At 33.4% G+C, this 20246-nt stretch overlaps 1 protein-coding gene across 1 annotated transcript; it reads left to right on the forward strand.

Moving 5' to 3' along the window:
* Positions 1-1927: 1927 nt before the first annotated feature.
* LOC130635992 (neurogenic differentiation factor 6-B-like) lies at positions 1928-8029 on the forward strand. The gene is made up of 2 exons (XM_057445561.1): positions 1928-2075; positions 7140-8029. Exon 2 carries the CDS (start codon positions 7159-7161, stop codon positions 7774-7776), a length of 618 nt encoding a protein of 205 aa, XP_057301544.1. The 5' UTR covers positions 1928-2075; positions 7140-7158; the 3' UTR covers positions 7777-8029.
* The last annotated feature ends 12217 nt before the right edge of the window (positions 8030-20246 follow it).

Consider the following 20246-nt stretch of genomic DNA (forward strand, 5'->3'; position numbering starts at 1 on the left):
GAATTAAACGTCGAGACAGAAGCTTCATGAAAGGCATATTTAGAGCCAACGAAATCTGTTCTTTAAAAATCTGCATTGTCTAATGTGAACGTACATAATCATTCAATTATGACTCCATATTTACCGGTAAAAAATGTCACAACAGAGTTTTTAAGCGACTTGTTAATGTAACGGATCATTATGCTGAGCTGGTTTTAACATAATCTTCACTGGAATTCTCATTTGACCTACCTTCTTTTTTCCACTAGAACTTTTTGGCTGTAAATCTGGATTTTGTTTTTGACTAATTTGCACTAACAATTGTATCAGCTGTTTTAAAAACTGAATGTAATGAAAATATTCTATTTCGCATGCTTTAGATTATATTCGCAAAGACATAGAGCTAAGATATATATGTATGTACTAACTAGTCTAGTCTTATCTGAAAGATCGGTGAATTTCAAGGTGGGGGAAATAAATTATGAATTTAACCAACCTCTGCACTATAATTTTACCACCAAGTCGAAGGGTTTATAATTACGCTTATAAATATAATTAATAAGCGTGTATTTTCTTAAATGTAGAACTGAATAATAGCATGCTACAACCAGAATGATAGATGTCTATAGCCATGACCAATCGGCTGGTTAAGTACTAATAATAAAGTTTGATGGTAGGCCAATGGCAAATTCTCATTCATTTAATATTTATAACATTTTATCAAAATATGGTGCCTATTTATGTGATTAAAGATTGAATGGTAACTTTGAAATACCTAATCATACAAAATTAATGAATGATGAAATTAACATGGTTTCTTTTATCCACATTAATTTTATACCCGCGTAAATTTTGATATGTTTTATTTTAGTCACCCCTTAACTTTTGTGTTCACTAATTTTAATAACTTTAATTTCCTGCGAAAGTTAAATTCATCATTCGTTAATTTTGTATAATAACGCATGTCATTTCGTTTCCCCAATGATGTCATCTTTGTTATTCTGAGTGCATATCCTTTTATCACAAAAATGACGTTATTATTATTCTGAATATTTACACAGGGTATAGTCACTTCAGTGTTGGAAACACTGTTATCAATGTTGATCCTGTGTTCAGAATGGATACATTAGGTTTTATCTACCCAATTTTCCTCATGGGTTGACCTGTAGCTGTGGTATAGACACTTGCTGAACATTCCTGTGCTGTGGACCGAACCACGGACCTTGTGATTACGAAGCAGACTCCATAACTACAGTCACGCGTCATGTCAAAATTTTCTTAAAATCATCTGAAATTTTCGAACATCATAACAAATGTTTTTACTGGATGTTCATTATCAGCTTGCTGATGAGCAAAATAGAAAAAAATGCTCTCTGACAATGTGATTTAATAAATCACACTCCACTTCGATGGTCCTTCCCTAACGTAAAAACTTGATGTAAGCCAAAAAAGCATTGGAAAAGGGCTAGTAGCTATATTTTAAAAATAGATGTTGTTAACTGGCACCATTGTCCTTAAGTAATTACCGCACAGCAAACTGGCAGTTACAAATATCTTTTGATGCAAAAATTAAAATAATTTGTAAGGTTCTTTGAAGTTCTGTTTTTCCTGACGTCATAAACTCATTAGCCTGGAAGTCATATTACAAAATCGGAATTTTGTTTAGCCGCGCCTCACGCGAAAAATTTAAAGAGGCATGTAATGACAGTTAGAAATTCTTTATTAGCATCACCATTGTGTTGATAACAACATCTCCAATTAAGTCTTATGGCAACACCATACGTTCGACAAACAATCTTTTATTTCTTATCGTGTTGCATTTAACTGTTCATTTAATTGACGCAAATTGATAAGTTTTAATTATTTAATCTCTTATTGCACAAATAGGGAATATATAATAGCTTCGTCTATGTTATTTATTTAACAAAAGAATCTGCTTATGTTAAGACGTCTTGCAAAGTGAGGCAAGAAATACGCTGTGTCGAAACACACATTAATTGTAGCTATTAAATAAACATTCTCCAACTTAACACGAACTATCTTAAGTGTATAAACATTGACAGATTTGACTTGCATCTGCTTGGAACCATAACAAGGTATGAGTATAAAAATTTTCCTTGGTGATATGTTACATAATTACTTTGTATCTGATTGTCTTTTTTTTCTCTGGAGCGGACAAGTAATATGTAGATGTTGTTTTGGCTATGTGACTTGAGTAGGTCTTGCATAGCGTACTTTGGAGGAATTCTAATTTTTCTACACTCATGTAATTACCTGGCAAAGACTCATTACGCGACGTTAAACACATTCATCTTTTTATTGCATTGTTGGACTATTAAGGTCGTTTGACGTAGTGTTTTTTGATGGCAGACATTGTAATTATTGGAAATAAAAAGTAAATAACGACATCTCTTTAATAATAGCCGTACACCGTCTGTCTGTTTGTGCGCGAGAAAAAAGTCGAGTTACGATAAAACAAAATGCTATATATAAAGGACGGGCAAACCTGTGGTTTTATCCACGGGCTACCGACTTCTCTATAATAATAGCCGTATTCCGTCCGTCTGTTTGTGCGCGAGAAACATCTATATTATAATACCCGTATGCGTCTGTCTGTCACGCAAAATTGTAACCGCAGTAGCGGAACACAAGAAATTCAGTAAATTTGATAAAGTGCGTAGGTGCACAAAATCTCAAGTGTATAGGTGTTTTCAGGCCTTCAATTGTCCTTAAATCGGACCTTCTGCGAAAAAATAAGTAAGACCTTGAAAAGTTTACTATTTTTTAAAAGAATTTGATTTGTTCGATTTGAGACTACATTAATTATGCATGATATAATGAACTAGCTTTGACTGAAGTGTTGTATTAATCAGTTTCTCCGAAGCTATGTAGGATTAAAAATCTTTTTTGACCAATCAGTTTGTAGCACAGTTAACTAAGCTTTCTTCGAGGATATCGAAATTCAGTTTCTCTCAAACGAAATCTTAAACGCAAACCAATGTGTTAGGGCAAATGCCAACTCCGAAGTAAAAAAACCAATAACCAGCGTGGTGGTATCTTACCCCCTTATAGAAGAATTACTTATATTTGCTCTGGCATTGAGACCATTCGCGCGTAAAACAAAGGATTTTCCGATAAGAACAACGTGGGCAAGGAACCAATCAAAAAACGCGGTCAGTATTCTAGAAATTCGTTGCGACACAGCCTAATTTCTCCCACCTTAACTAATCCGATTTCTTGCTTGTATTTATGCTGAATCTCCTGGCTATTAAGTTTGCCATTTTGAACATTTTATTATTTAGTTACTGTAATTATGCTTAATTACAACAATTACATGTTGCATAGCCAGTTCATAACGTCACCATTTTGCATAATTAGTGAAAATTTCAAGACATAACAGATAACTTTCAAATGATCTATGATTTGAGTTCAACTTGTTTTTTCGTGGGAGGTAAGCTTAATTGATTTATTAAAATATGCAGTAAAAAATTCAACTGTGCTTCAGCTCACTGAACTGAACAGATTATTTGTATAACCCCATGCCGCAGGCAAATGTTTTTTAAAAACGACTTTATTTTTTTTTTGCATATTTTGAGAAAATGGTGACTAAAGTAATGGTGAACTGAATACGACAATTGAAAAACCTTTTAAACTTATTTTTTTTTTACTGACCAGAATGTGTACAATGATATCAAAGTATGATTATTGGTTTGTCTAATTAGTCTTAGATTAGCTCTTCAGATTCAACAAAATATTCTAAAATATTTTGGTCTCATTATATTACTTTGCGGTGAATTTTATTTAAAAATTCAATCAAAAGTGTAATCTCACCCTTAAGCCCATTAGGCCGTGTTGAAATCTACTACTTTAATTGGAGAAACTTTCGCGAGAGAAACTTTCCCGAGAAAAAAAAATTTCGCGAAATTTTTTTGGATAAACTTTCGCGAATGAAGAAATTTGGAAAATTTTGCGAGATTAATTTTCGCGAATGAGAAAACCCATAAACGTTTGCGAGATAAACTTTCGCGAACAAGGATTTTTTAGTTAGAAAAAGCTTCAAAATTCTTAGCAAAATTGAAAATATTATAAATTTTCTTTCGTGAAATAGGATTTCTAAGTATTTTGTGTGTTTTTGGTAAAAAAATGATAAAATAGCTTACTGGATAAACTTTCGCAAATGACGAAATTCGGAAACTTTTGCGAGATTAACTTTCTCGCGAAAGTTGTGAAAAGAATTAAGATAGTCTGTTATAAGAAAATACCGTCAAATATTTGGGACAAACCACATGGTTTAGAAAAAGAATGATTTTGGCTAATAAACCGACCCAAATATGAACTATCTAAGTCATTTCTTTAAGCAACAATTTCAAATGAAAGTTGGAAAATTTAATTACTTTTCAAAAACAGAATGCGTGTTTTTAAAGAGTTAAAATCAATTACAACCCTTAATTAAACAGTCTTTTGACACATCGTTGCATGGCACTGCAAAATTTTTAAGCTCTTGCAACAGATTTTATTAATGGAATATATAAAGACTTTGAATGGCGGAATACTGTTTTTTTTTTCATTCTACACACACATAGAACACGAAAAAAGAACACACGACAGAAGAACATTCTCAATCCATTATTTACGTAAGCAAAATTATTACTAATAAAAACATGCAAACGAAAAAAATCAAAAGGATAGTAAAATTAGATCGTCATTTCTTTTTTTGTTTATGTGGAAAAAGTATGTAAAAATGTGATGCATTCTAGAGGATGCTTATATTAAGTTTAATAAGTCAACCAAACGGCTAATCACTTTGTCAAACGAGTCAATTTCAATTTTAAAATTATGGACAGAAGAGATGAGATACTACCCAAGCGATTTGCAGGACTTATCATAAACAACCAAGCATAACAGCTGAAAATTTTATATTTTTAATATTCGTGTGCTTGTGACGTTCTTCCTGTTCTCATGTTATGATACTCCTCTGTAATGTTCGCACGGAGGCATTTCTTGTTCTCTGGGCCTTTGGATGAAAGACAAAAAATTTTTGTATTCAAAATAAATTTTAAAAAATGCACCAAAAAATTTCAGAAGGCTTTCTGTGAAGTTCATAGAAAGCATAATGTCGACTTACATTGAAAGCTAACGCTCCGCTGTTGTCCAGGAAAACACTTGAGCTTGACATGTGACATAGATAAAATATTCCAAATAACTTTTCCTTCCCTTTTCTGTTTGCCTAAAAAACTTTTTTATCGTTTAATTTCTTAAATAATGTGCCAGAAGAAAGAGTGGTTATCATTGACCTTGACACAAGATGCGCCAGATTACAAAACGGTGACCATAGCGATTCATCATACGAAATACCTTGTAAAGACTTACGCTATTAATCACACCAAAATCACATTAATTAATAATCCTTGTAAAAAAAGTTTATATTTTTATAACAAGCTTTTGTTTTATGAGAACTTTGTTTACAACTTCGTTGTGGTTGTAATCTTGCCAAAAATGGAGAATATATTAAGAACGTATTTTATAGAACAAATAAAATACTAAGAAACAATTATTTTCGAAAAATTTAATAATTTTTTTAAACACGGTTTTACAAAAAAAAAAATAAAAAATAGTTAAACAATATATTCATTACTATCTATACTATCATACCTGTATACGTCTGTCTGTCACGCAAAACGCAAGTAGCGAGTCGCACTGAAGCTATATGAAAAGGACGGCAAGCCTGTGGATTTCTCCACCGGCCAACGACTAGTCTGTCAATATTTCGCTAATTTACATCATCATTGCTCTAGGCCTAAAATAATATCTATTAGCATTTGTAAATAATTTGCTAATATTTCGGACGAACATAAATAGGAACATTTTAGGCTAAAGAGATATAAAACATAAAAAAGTTTATCTGGATTGGCAATAAAATGTGGATGTTTCTTTTTTTGTCATACTAAGCCACTCCAAGTGTATGTGATATGTGTATAGCGTGCGTGTGTGGCGTGTGTGTGTGGCGTGAGTCTGTCGCACCATATCTGGTTCAATCATTTTAATGCTGGCGCGATGCAGTATGTGGTCACACCTAAATAGACAAATCATTTAAATTAAATCCCATGGCAATTACATTTGTTGTTTGAATCATTATCTTCTCGTCCCGTGCTAATTGAAACGTGTTTAAAAGTTTTCGATACGTCAATTTTTTATCTCCGTGACAAATTTAATGTTTAAATATACCCTGTGGATTTTATTTTGATAAACGTGTAATTATTTCGCCATGCTTTAAATCTTGCAGACACTGCGAACACAAACACTGCGAAGCATTGACATGTTGATGCATTTTCCAAGGATTACTTAGGCATATTTAAGCATACCTAGGATTTAACAGTTTTTATTATTCTATTTTTGTTATTGTTTTTTAGCTCAACAGCCTATCTTGAAATGAGTACGATTGACGATGGGTGCATATACAATGACTTATTTGAATTCTTTTCTCTATAGTTACAACCGTATTCTATGTAAACTAGTGGTTAGCCCGTGGAAAAATCCACAGGGTCGCCCGTCCTTTGTATCGCATTTCGTGTTTCCGTAACAAAAAGACAAACAGACGCACGAACAGACAGACGACGGCTAATATTATAGAGACTAGATGTTAACCCATGGAAAAATCCACGGGGTCGCCTGTCTTTATATATCGCATTTCGTCTTTTCGTAACAAAAAGACAAATAGACGCACGAACACACAGACAAAATACGGCTATTATTAAAGAGATTCCTTTTACACAGTTTTATTTCGCTCTCCTCCGCATAATAATTTCATTACTTTATGCTATGTAAACTTGTTTGTTATGATGGCTAAGTTACTTCAGCAGCTAAACAAAAAAGAAAAGAGCTAAAACTCTTGCCAACATTAATTGGCACAAAACTGCAAATTTTAAAGCACGAACAATTTTAGGTCGGATATTAAATGTCAGTTTATCAGGCCAATTCCAGTTTTAGTGTTCTCATGGCAACTGACGTAGATTATTCCGTAATCTTAATATATGAGAAACTGTGTCAAACACTGCGAAGCATTGACATGTTGATGCATTTTCCAAGGATTACTTAGGCATATTTAAACATACCTAGGATTTAACAGTTTTTAATATTCTATTTTTGTTATTGTTTTTTAGCTCAACAGACTATCTTGCAATGAGTACGATTGACGACGGGTGCATATACAATGACTTGTTTGAATTCGATTCAATAGATTCGACTACAACAATAAACAAAGAGGATACTTCAGAGACAGAAACATCACCATCAAACATTTTATTAGTTAAATCAGAAGAAGATGACATTTTCAGTGGGGATTGGTTAACATTCGATACAGTACCATTTGATGAATGTGTAGTCAAGGATGTTTACTGGTCTAATAACACAGATGATCCAGAAACTCAGTTGATGTATGACTCGATAGATAGCAAATCTGACGATTCAGACAGCTCAAACAGCTTAAATGAACAATATAGCGAGAGAAATACGAAACATTACAAAAACTTTTATGGAGAACGGAAAAAAAGTGGAAATATTAAAGGCACTCAATCAAAGGATCCGTATTTAGAAAGTCATCGTTTACGTCTAAACGCGAGACAAAGAAGTCGTGTATCAAAAACAAACGACATGTTTAAACAGTTAGATGTTATTATACCGGTGTATAAAGATTCAGAGAATAAAAGACCACGCTCAAATTCCAAATTAGCAATCCTAAAAAGGGCTATAAAATACATGAACGATTTATCAGTATTATTGTCAGATACAAATCGCTGAAATAACTTGGAAGAGACACTGAAGTGGGCGAGGAGAAAGGTAGACGTTATCAGTTTCTAAAAACAAGAGCTTGTGGTGAGTGGATAGATTGTATGGAATTAGAGACAAAATCTACTTTATCAGTGTTTAGAATAATGTAATTATAAACTGAAAAAGCAATTCGAATTGAGAATTTTTTTCATTACATATAAATATGCTCATCTTTATATCAAAGTTACAGTAACTTCTGAGAGAAGAAATACAAAAGTATATATTTGTCTTGTTTTTTTTTTGTCAGCATAATTTTGTAAAGTACAATTCATCCGTTACAAAAAAAGTCGATAAAACGATATTGCATTTTCGGAGAAGGTTACTTTTAGCTTGAAGATAGCATACGCGGTTAGGAATGACTCAGTTCTGGCCAACAACAGTCAAGGGGTATATTATATAGACCCTCTTCAACCAGCCATTTATTGATAGCTAGGGAAATCAGAATTATTACGGAGCGGGGGGGAGGGAAAGAAACTCGTTTTATTAACCTCGAAAAAAACGTAGTTAAATGGCCTACCGTATTAATACAAAAAAGCAAACTTCTATAATTGTTTCAAAGGCGATTATTAATATTCTCAAAAACTTACCTTTTATTTATGCTAAGAGCGAGTTACAACCACACTGAAAATGTTCCTTATTGTACATTACATGTCACGTGACCTAAGCCAATCACGTGGCCCCACAGCAATTTCGTCTCCATGCTGCAAGTAACTAGAAAGATGTCAAACAAGGACCAAATTTTTAAGCAATAGGGCGGCTTTATAGTAGTACTTCTTTTTTATGATGAATTTGATTTAGAAGAATATCAGGCTAAGAATTTAGGTTAATGAAAATAGGTCTTTTGCTTAGAACAATAGAGAAATAAGAATGATAACCAGCCTGGTTAGAATGTTGGTATTCCTAAGAAAAGAGTGTGTATTGAAAAAGATAAGGAATGCTTTAAAACGGAAGAAACAATGTATTTTTATCTTAAGTATATGGTCCACGACCCATAAAATATTTAGAGAGTTATTAATTAGCTACTACAAACAATTGAGAACCAGTATGTCATTAATTCCCTCTCGTCTCCAGGGATTTTCACCGTCATCTCTTATATTTCACAAAATCATAAAACCCTGGAGACAAAGGTGGTCAGCCATTTCTTTAAAAACGTGAGTTATCAAAATTTAACTCAATCAGTATTCCAGTCAAAATTGGGTCTGGGAATTTTTAAGTTCATTTAGTGTTTTTCAGAAAAAATTTCGGAGGAAAGTGTTTTGACCAAGAAGAGAAGCGTTTTTATGAAGAAAAGAAGTGAGCCGTAGGGGTCATTGGAAGAGGGCACTAATGTCTAAATTCTTTAACCATTTTTTTGATTTTAAGAAATAGCGAATATGGTGCAAGTATTTAGTATGATTTATTTCTTGATTTTTTAGTTGTTGTTATTTAATCCTTGATATACCAACTTATTATTCTTTACATTTATTTACAGGTGTCCTAATCAGGATTCACAAAAACAATCCTGGTATCAATAAGATTCCTGTATATACAAGCATATTATAAATAGTGTTGAAATTTTAAAAAATGATAACAAGGTTTATTATCTATAGAGAAAAACGAAATATTCAAAAAGAAGAGTAGGCGAAATGTGCTAGGATAGATAAAGAGTGTTGGAACTGGGCTACAGTAACTACGCTTAATGGTACTTTATCCTTCTTACAATCAGAACACCAAGACCAATAATATAAGTCAACTTCTAAAAAGCAAACAGGTTCAGGTTTAAGGACTTTTACTGATCCGACCAGGTCAGCCGGTCTGGTCCTTCTTCTTTGATATGTATGAGTGCCATCTTCAGAGTCATTGATTTATTTTTCGTAACACTTTATCTGACCTGATTAGAAAGTCAAGAAAATTGTTCTATTCCAGGTTGAGTCAGGGAAAATTTTTTTAGCTCTTGTAACATCCAACCGCACTTTCTGTACCAAAATGGTTTGTGTCATGCAAAGTCGAAACTTCCTGCTGGGGTCACATTCTCAAGTAATATATCGTCACGAAATTGCACATTTGAGAATCCTAGATATTAAATATATATGCACAAATAACTTTAGCTTCAGTTAATTAGTAATTCCCAATAGTCCCAAATACTTCCCAATCGTCACAAAATTACACATTAAGAATCCTATGGATATTCAATAGATATGCATAAATAAACTTTAGCTTCAGTTAACTAGTAATTTTCAATAGCAAATGAAACGCTTATAGTAATTTTTCTCGTCATCAATTTACTATGTTCAGCGTGTGATGGCGGTTTTGTGTGTTACCATACTGGCTGCATTTGGCACTACATGACTGGCTGCAATTAAATCAACTACGCCTCGTTGCATAACTGTTTTAATATTCCTTGTCCAATGGTTGCAATTACTAATTTGATTTAATTGTTTTCCGTTCTAAACAACTAATTATGAAAGACGTGCTTTAAAAGTTTTGAATTTTTTGATACCTTATTTGTACAAATTTTGGCTAGCACTAAATTTAGCGATTTTGTTCTAAATAAGCAATTGATTCAAAACAGTCCCTGGCATTGTCAGTCCTAAAAAAGAGTTTTCTAATTCGCTTTGGACAGGTGGTGGACTTCGGTAGTATGTACTTGTTAATTTGGCAGTAATTTCGGCTCCTGTCTATTAAAAATTTTGTGACACCCGAAACATGTTTCCATCGCCAAATTAAATACACGTCAAATTTAAGTCAAATTAGCTATCGTCAAATTAAATGATCGCTAAAAAAATCAATTTGGTATATTGTCAAATTCAATGCTTATGTGTAGGAATAAGGTATTCCGATAATAAGTTTATTTATATGTCTGTAACAACACATTAATTCGTGTATAATCGGGCTACTTAAGACCAGTCCTTTTTTATTTCAGGGTCATTTTCAAGAACTCAAATTATAAAGATTATGGCATTATTTATTGGCCACCATATCATTATATGAATTTTAAAACACAGAATTCAACTTTTGTAAAAGATTTTGATGACGCCATATGCCATAGACGGGCATTACCTGCTGTTTTTTTCAAGTGGTATTCCGCACCAATAAAGGGTCTTTAATTTCGCGGCAAGTAGCATGAAAGCAAGTCTTGGCACTAAGTGTCTTTCGAATGCTCTCTATCAAATTGAAATATTTACCTCCCGCGAAGACATGACGTAGTCAATTTTAAAAAATAGGTTTAGGTTTACTAGAATGCGCGTTTTCGACATTTTGGCTTTTACACCCTTTGTCACAAAAATTGTAGTTGTTTAATGACGTTTTCAAAGTATTTTGGTTCTTTTGATTAAATTATTTCTGTTATAAAGGCTCAGGGGCCTAGTGAATCTAGGATAATGCGCTCGCATGCAGAATCCGGTCGGAAATTTTTATTGCTGATGTATTGTTAAATATAGGTTTATTAAAAACTCAGGATTCTTCTTCTTTTTCACGTTTATCACGGAGAAAAGATTTCCTTTATTTTTGATGAAATTTTATTCTGTATAATCCGATTAACAGCGTTAACGACAATAATTACCGATACATTTTTTTATAATTAAATTGTTAGCAACGCCTTCTGATTTATATTAAAGCCAGTCATGCCAAATACAGCCAGTACGGGAACACACACAACCGCCGCACACGCTGGAGATATAGTTCATCGATGACGAGAAAAAGGGATTACTAGTGTAACTGCAAATGATACTCAGCATTCAGTGATGCAAACAAAATTGGAATTTCATAGCAGAATGAGCAACTTTAAATATGGTTATTGAAGATATTATTTCGGTTTGTCTTCGCTTTGTTTTGGCCAGGAAGATTAAAGAAACCATCAACAGTGTAGCACGTAACAAATACATAAACAGCATCTCGTATCAACTTCTTGAGACTTGGTTACCAGCCCTACAGAAGAAGTAGTTACCTACATCTAGGTCCGAAAATGTTAATTACCGTAATTAACTGTAATTATCAGCTCGTTTCTGATTGGTTAATTTTTATGAATTTCGATCCTCTGCAATTATATAAATACATGCGCAACTTCATTTTACTTTGCCCAATGATGGGAGGAGGATCTCCCGAAACGTCGCATACTAAACTATCATGTTCAAGAAATGAAACTTTCCACAGTAATTTAAATGTGGTCTTCTGTAAAGCTTTCATGACAAAATTTTTTGTATTCAAAATAAATTTTAAAAAATGCACTAAAAAATTTCAGAAGGCTTTCCCAACAAAGTTTTCGCAGATGAAATGTTTTCTGTGAAGTTCATAGAAAGCATAATGTCGACTTACATTGAAAGCTAACGCTCCGCTGTTGTCCAGGAAAACACTTGAGCTTGACATGTGACATAGATAAAATATTCCAAATAACTTTTCCTTCCCTTTTCTGTTTGCCTAAAAAACTTTTTTATCGTTTAATTTCTTAAATAATTTGCCAGAAGAAAGAGTGGTTATCATTGACCTTGACACAAGATGCGCCAGATTACAAAACGGTGACCATAGCGATTCATCATACGAAATACCTTGTAAAGACATACGCTATTAATCAGACCAAAATCACATTAATTAATAATCCTTGTAAAAAAAGTGGTTTATATTTTTATAACAAGCTTTTGTTTTATAAGAACTTTGTTTACAACTTCGTTGTGGTTGTAATCTTGCCAAAAATGGAGAATATATTAAGAACGTATTTTATAGAACAAATAAAATACTAAGAAACAATTATTTTCGAAAAATTTTAATAATTTTTTTAAACACGGTTTTACAAAAAAAAAAAAAAAATAGTTAAACAATATATTTATTACTATCTATACTATCATACCTGTATACGTCTGTCTGTCACGCAAAACAGAAGCAGCGAGTCGCACTGAAGCTATTTGAAAAGGACGGCAAGCCTGTGGATTTCTCCACCGGCCAACGACTAGTCTGTCAATATTTCGCTAATTTACATCATCATTGCTCTAGGCCTAAAATAATATCTATTAGCATTTGTAAATAATTTGCTAATATTTCGGACGAACATAAATAGGAACATTTTAGGCTAAAGAGATATAAAACATAAAAAAGTTTATCTGGATTGGCAATAAAATGTGGATGTTTTTTTTTTTGTCATACTAAACCACTTTCCAAGTGTATGTGATATATGTATAGCGTGCGTGTGTGGCGTGTGTGTGTGTGGCGTGAGTCTGTGGCACCATATCTGGTTCAATCATTTTAATGCTGGCGCGATGCAGTATGTGGTCACACCTAAATAGACAAATCATTTAAATTAAATCCCATGGCAATTACATTTGTTGTTTGAATCATTATCTTCTCGTCCCGTGCTAATTGAAACGTGTTTAAAAGTTTTCGATACGTCAATTTTTTATCTCCGTGACAAATTTAATGTTTAAATATACCCTGTGGATTTTATTTTGATAAACGTGTAATTATTTCGCCATGCTTTAAATCTTGCAGACACTGCGAACACAAACACTGCGAAGCATTGACATGTTGATGCATTTTCCAAGGATTACTTAGGCATATTTAAGCATACCTAGGATTTAACAGTTTTTATTATTCTATTTTTGTTATTGTTTTTTAGCTCAACAGCCTATCTTGAAATGAGTACGATTGACGATGGGTGCATATACAATGACTTATTTGAATTCTTTTCTCTATAGTTACAACCGTATTCTATGTAAACTAGTGGTTAGCCCGTGGAAAAATCCACAGGGTCGCCCGTCCTTTGTATCGCATTTCGTGTTTCCGTAACAAAAAGACAAACAGACGCACGAACAGACAGACGACGGCTAATATTATAGAGACTAGATGTTAACCCATGGAAAAATCCACGGGGTCGCCTGTCTTTATATATCGCATTTCGTCTTTTCGTAACAAAAAGACAAATAGACGCACGAACACACAGACAAAATACGGCTATTATTAAAGAGATTCCTTTTACACAGTTTTATTTCGCTCTCCTCCGCATAATAATTTCATTACTTTATGCTATGTAAACTTGTTTGTTATGATGGCTAAGTTACTTCAGCAGCTAAACAAAAAAGAAAAGAGCTAAAACTCTTGCCAACATTAATTGGCACAAAACTGCAAATTTTAAAGCACGAACAATTTTAGGTCGGATATTAAATGTCAGTTTATCAGGCCAATTCCAGTTTTAGTGTTCTCATGGCAACTGACGTAGATTATTCCGTAATCTTAATATATGAGAAACTGTGTCAAACACTGCGAAGCATTGACATGTTGATGCATTTTCCAAGGATTACTTAGGCATATTTAAACATACCTAGGATTTAACAGTTTTTAATATTCTATTTTTGTTATTGTTTTTTAGCTCAACAGACTATCTTGCAATGAGTACGATTGACGACGGGTGCATATACAATGACTTGTTTGAATTCGATTCAATAGATTCGACTACAACAATAAACAAAGAGGATACTTCAGAGACAGAAACATCACCATCAAACATTTTATTAGTTAAATCAGAAGAAGATGACATTTTCAGTGGGGATTGGTTAACATTCGATACAGTACCATTTGATGAATGTGTAGTCAAGGATGTTTACTGGTCTAATAACACAGATGATCCAGAAACTCAGTTGATGTATGACTCGATAGATAGCAAATCTGACGATTCAGACAGCTCAAACAGCTTAAATGAACAATATAGCGAGAGAAATACGAAACATTACAAAAACTTTTATGGAGAACGGAAAAAAAGTGGAAATATTAAAGGCACTCAATCAAAGGATCCGTATTTAGAAAGTCATCGTTTACGTCTAAACGCGAGACAAAGAAGTCGTGTATCAAAAACAAACGACATGTTTAAACAGTTAGATGTTATTATACCGGTGTATAAAGATTCAGAGATAAAAAGACCACGCTCAAATTCCAAATTAGCAATCCTAAAAAGGGCTATAAAATACATGAACGATTTATCAGTATTATTGTCAGATACAAATCGCTGAAATAACTTGGAAGAGACACTGAAGTGGGCGAGGAGAAAGGTAGACGTTATCAGTTTCTAAAAACAAGAGCTTGTGGTGAGTGGATAGATTGTATGGAATTAGAGACAAAATCTACTTTATCAGTGTTTAGAATAATGTAATTATAAACTGAAAAAGCAATTCGAATTGAGAATTTTTTTCATTACATATAAATATGCTCATCTTTATATCAAAGTTACAGTAACTTCTGAGAGAAGAAATACAAAAGTATATATTTGTCTTGTTTTCTTTTTGTCAGCATAATTTTGTAAAGTAAGCCTTTTTTTCTTTAATGACACCGATGGCTTAAGTAATAGCTCAGCCTAGCCGTACTAACATGCAAAAAAACTGCTAACTGATGAAAGCATTGATGAAAAATTTAAAACAGGCTTGTTGACTTGGAAATTTCAATGTGACTTGAAACCTCTGAAGGATTGAACTGTTAAGATGTCTTATAAGAATTGAGATAGATATCGGACAGTTTGTTATTCATATGATTTCTCATTTTTCTTTTAATACTAGTCGGTACTTCATGTAAAATCCGCAGCAATTCATCCGTTACAAAAAAAGTCGATAAAACGATATTGCATTTTCGGAGAAGGTTACTTTTAGCTTGAAGATAGCATACGCGGTTAGGAATGACTCAGTTCTGGCCAACAACAGTCAAGGGGTATATTATATAGACCCTCTTCAACCAGCCATTTATTGATAGCTAGGAAACCCAGAATTATTTTTTTTCACCTCCGGGAAATCAGAATTATTACGGAGGGGGCGGGAGGATAAGTTTTCGTATGAAAGAAACTCGTTTTATTAACCTCGAAAAAAACGTAGTTAACTGGCCTACCGTATTAATACAAAAAAGCAAACTTCTAAAATTGTTCCAAAGGCGATTATTAATATTTTTAAAAACTTACCTTTAATTTATGTTAAGAGCGAGTTATAACCACACTGAAAATGTTCCTTATTGTACATTACATGTCCCTTGACCTAAGCCAATCACGTGGCCCACAGCAATTTCGTCTCCATGCTGCAAGTAACTAGAAAGATGTCAAAGAAGGACCAAATTTTAAAGCAATAGGCCGGCTTTATAGTAGTACTTCTTTTTTATGATGAATTTGATTTAGAAGAATATCAGGCTGAGAATTTAGGTTAATGACAATAGGTCTTTTGCTTAGAACAATAGAGAAATAAGAATGATAACCAGCCTGGTTAGAATGTTGGTATTCCTAAGAAAAGAGTGTGTATTGAAAAAGATAAGGAATGCTTTAAAACGGAAGAAACAATGTATTTTTATCTTAAGTATATGGTCCACGACCCATAAAATATTTAGAGAGTTATTAATTAGCTACTACAAGCAATTGAGAACCAGTATGTCATTAATTCCCTCTCGTCTCCAGGGATTTTCACCGTCATCTCTTATATTTCACAAAATCATAAAACCCTGGAGACAAGAGTGGTCGGTCATTTCTTTTAAAACGTGAGTTATCAAAATCTAACTCAATCAGTATTCCAGTCAAAATTGGGTCTGGGAATTTTTAAGTTCATTTAGTGTTTTTCAGATAAAATTTCGGAGGAAAGTGTTTTGACCAAGAAGAGAAGCATTTTATGAAGAAAAGAAGTGAGCCGTAGGGGTCATTGGAAGAGGGCACTAATGTCTAAATTCTTTATGCATTTCTTTGATTTCATGAAATAGCGAATATGGTGCAAGTATTTAGTATGATTTATTTCTTGATTTTTTAGTTGTTGTTATTTAATCCTTGATGTACCAACATATTATTCTTCATATTTATTTACAGGTGTCCTAATCAGGATTCACAAAAACAATCCTGGTATCAATAAGGTTCCTGTATATACAAGTATATAATAAATAGTGTTGAAATTTTAAAAATGATAACAAGGTTTATTATCTATAGAGAAAAACGAAGTATTCAAAAAGAAGAGTAGGCGAAATGTGTTAGGATAGATAAAGAGTGTTGGAACTGGGCTACAGTAACTACGCTTAATGGTACTTTATCCTTCTTACAATCAGAACACCAAGACCAATAATATAAGTCAACTTCTAAAACCCAAACAGGTTCAGGTTTAACCCTATTCGGTCCGGGGGGGGGCGGATTCCGCCCCCCCTGCCGGTTTTTTTTTAATAACTCCTGATTGCTTTGTTATATGGCTATGATACTTACCGAGTTTTAACATTTATCTATTAGACACCTGCATGAAAATTTTTTAGGTCCCATACCTTTCAGAGGCTTTGATATTGGCCATTACTCGAAACTACCCCTAAAAATCTCTATGAAATCCTTGTAATGGAGAAAATATAATAACTCCTGTTAGGATTATCCTTAGAACTTGAAACTTGCAACACAACTTTGTTTCATTAAGAAGAATCATTTTGAATAATTTGAACACGTGACTAATCCGATTTCCCGATTTTGTCGGATTTTACCAGAAAATCGGAAAAAAACGGATTTACGGGCAATTTTTGGCAATTTTTTATCCGATCCATGTGAAAACCAGAAGATATGTTAAATAACTTTTATTTAGCTTTCAGAAACTTCAAACAGAATGTAAAAATTCGCTCTAAAACAAAAGTAATTATATTTTAAGCAGATAGTGGCATTTTTAAAAATTTTTAAGCTTTTGATGACGTCACTGAAAATGTGCTGACGCAAGCAATTTTTTTTGGCGCCATTTTGTTCCTTTTATGACGTACTATAAGTGTGCCAAGTTTGATTCAATTTGAACAATCCTATAAAAAGTTATTGAGGGGGGGCGGAATCCGCCCCCCCCGGTCATAGTATGTTCGAAAAACCCCGGACCGAATAGGGTTAAGCACTTTTACTTATCCGACCAGGTCAGCCGGTCTGGTCCTTCTTCTTTGATATGTATGAGTGCCATCTTCAGAGTCATTGATTTATTTTTCGTAACACTTTATATGATCTGATTAGAAAGTCAAGAAAATTGTTCTATTCCAGGTTGAGTCAGGGAAAATTTTTTTAGCTCTTGTAATATCCACTTATTAGAGCTTTAACCGTAGCTGCAACCGCACTTTCTGTACCAAAATGGTTTGTGTCAGGCAAAGTCGAAACTTCCTGCTGGGTTCACATTCTCAAGTAATATGTCGTCACGAAATTGCACATTTGAGAATCCTAGATATTAAATAGATATGCACAAATAACTTTAGCTTCAGGTAATTAGTAGTTCCCAATTGTCCCAATACTTCCCAATCGTCACAAAATTACACATTAAGAATCCTATAGATATTCAATAGGTATGCACAAATAAACTTTAGCTTCAGTTAACTAGTAATTTTCAATAGCAAATAAAACACTTATAGTAATTTTTCTCGTCATCAGTTTACTATGTTCAGCGTGTGAGGCGGTTTTGTGTGTTACCATACTGGCTGCATTTGGCACGACATGACTGGCTGCAATTAAATCAACTACGCCTCGTTGCATAACTGTTTTAATGTTCCTTGTCCAATGGTTGCAATTACTAATTTGATTTAATTGTTTTCCGTTCTAAACAACTAATTATGAAAGACGTGCTTTAAAAGTTTTGAATTTTTTGATACCTTATTTGTACAAATTTTGGCTAGCACTAAATTTAGCGATTTTGTTCTAAATAAGCAATTGATTCAAAACAGTCCCTGGCATTGTCAGTCATAAAAAAAGAGTTTTCTAATTCGCTTTGGACAGGTGGTGAACTTCGGTAGTAAGTACTTGTTAATTTGGCAGTAATTTCGGCTCCTGTCTATTAAAAATTTTGTGACACCCGAAACATGTTTCCATCGTCAAATTAAATACACGTCAAATTTAAGTCAAATTAGCTATCGTCAAATTAAATGATCGCTAAAAAAAAGCAGTTTGGTCTATTGTCAAATTCAATGCTTATGTGTACGAATAAGGTATTCCGATAATAAGTTTATTTATATGTCTGTAACAACACATTAATTCATGTATAATCGGGCTACTTAAGACCAGTCCTTTTTTATTTCAGGGTCATTTTCAAGAACTCAAATTATAAAGATTGTGGCATTATTTATTGGCCACCATATCATTATATGAATTTTAAAACACAGAAATCAACTTTTGTGAAAGATTTTGATGACGCCATATGCCATAAACGGGCATTACCTGCTGTTTTTTTCAAGTGGTATTCCGCACCAATAAAGGGTCTTTAATTTCGCGGCAAGTAGCATGAAAGCAAGTCTTGGCATTAAGTGTCTTTGGAATGCTCTGTATCAAATTGAAATATTTACCTCCCGCGAAGACATGACGTAGTCAATTTTAAAAAATAGGTTTAGGTTTACTAGAATGCGCGTTTTCGACATTTTGGCTTTTACACCCTTTGTCGCAAAAATTGTAGTTGTTTAATGACGTTTTCAAAGTATTTTGCTTCTTTTGATTAAATTATTTCTGTTATAAAGGCTCAGGGGCCTAGTGAACCTAGGGTTAATGCGCTCGCATGCAGAATCAGGTCGGAAATTTTTATTGCTGATGTATTGTTAAATATCACGGAGAAAAGATTTCCTTTATTTTTGATGAAATTTTATTCTGTAAAATCCGATTAACAGCTTTAATGACAATAATTACCGATATATTTTTTTATAATTGAATTGTTAGCAACGCCGTCTGATTTATATTAAAGCCAGTCATGCCAAATACAGCCAGTACGGGAACACACACAACCGCCGCACACGCTGGAGATACTTAGTTCATCGATGACGAGAAAAAGGGATTACTAGTGTAACTGCAAATGATACTCAGCAATCAGTGATGCAAACATAATTGGAATTTCATAGCAGAATGAGCAACTTTAAATATGGTTATTGAAGATATTATTTCGGTTTGTCTTCGCTTTGTTTTGGCCAGGAAGATTAAAGAAACCATCAACAGTGTAGCACGTAACAAACACATCAAACAGCATCGTATCAACTTCCTGAGATTTGTTTACCAGCCCTACAGAAGAAGTATTTACCTACATCTAGGTCCGAAAATGTTAATTACCCTAATTAACTGTAATTATCAGCTCGTTTCTGATTGGTTAATTTTTATGAATTTCGATCCTCTGCAATTATATAAATACATGCTCAACTTAATTTTACTTTGCCCAATGATGGGAGAAGGATCTCCCGAAACGTCGCCTACTAAACTATCATGTTCAAGAAATGAAACTTTCCACAGTAATTTAAATGTGGTCTTCTGTAAAGTTTTTATGACAAAATTCTTATACAAAACAATCAAATGTCTATGTCCTCAAGAAAACTTTAAATGAAAAATGTTTTTAAAACATTCTTTTGCTTGCTAGCTAACCAATATGAATAATTAACGTGAAAAATTAAATAGCAATTTTCACTGGTATGGTCCTCAAAATCAACTCTGACATCACAAGCTTTCTATCAGCGAAAGCGACCACGGCTGTTCGCCCCTTCTTCTTTGATATTGTTGTCAT

This window comes from Hydractinia symbiolongicarpus, chromosome 1 (genome assembly GCF_029227915.1).
Source record: "Hydractinia symbiolongicarpus strain clone_291-10 chromosome 1, HSymV2.1, whole genome shotgun sequence".
NCBI lineage: Eukaryota > Metazoa > Cnidaria > Hydrozoa > Anthoathecata > Hydractiniidae > Hydractinia > Hydractinia symbiolongicarpus.

What these genes read in the sequence shown, in the direction of transcription:
- LOC130635992 (XM_057445561.1), top strand. Translation starts at nt 7,159, where the DNA reads ATGAGTACGATTGACGACGGGTGCATATACAATGACTTGTTTGAATTC.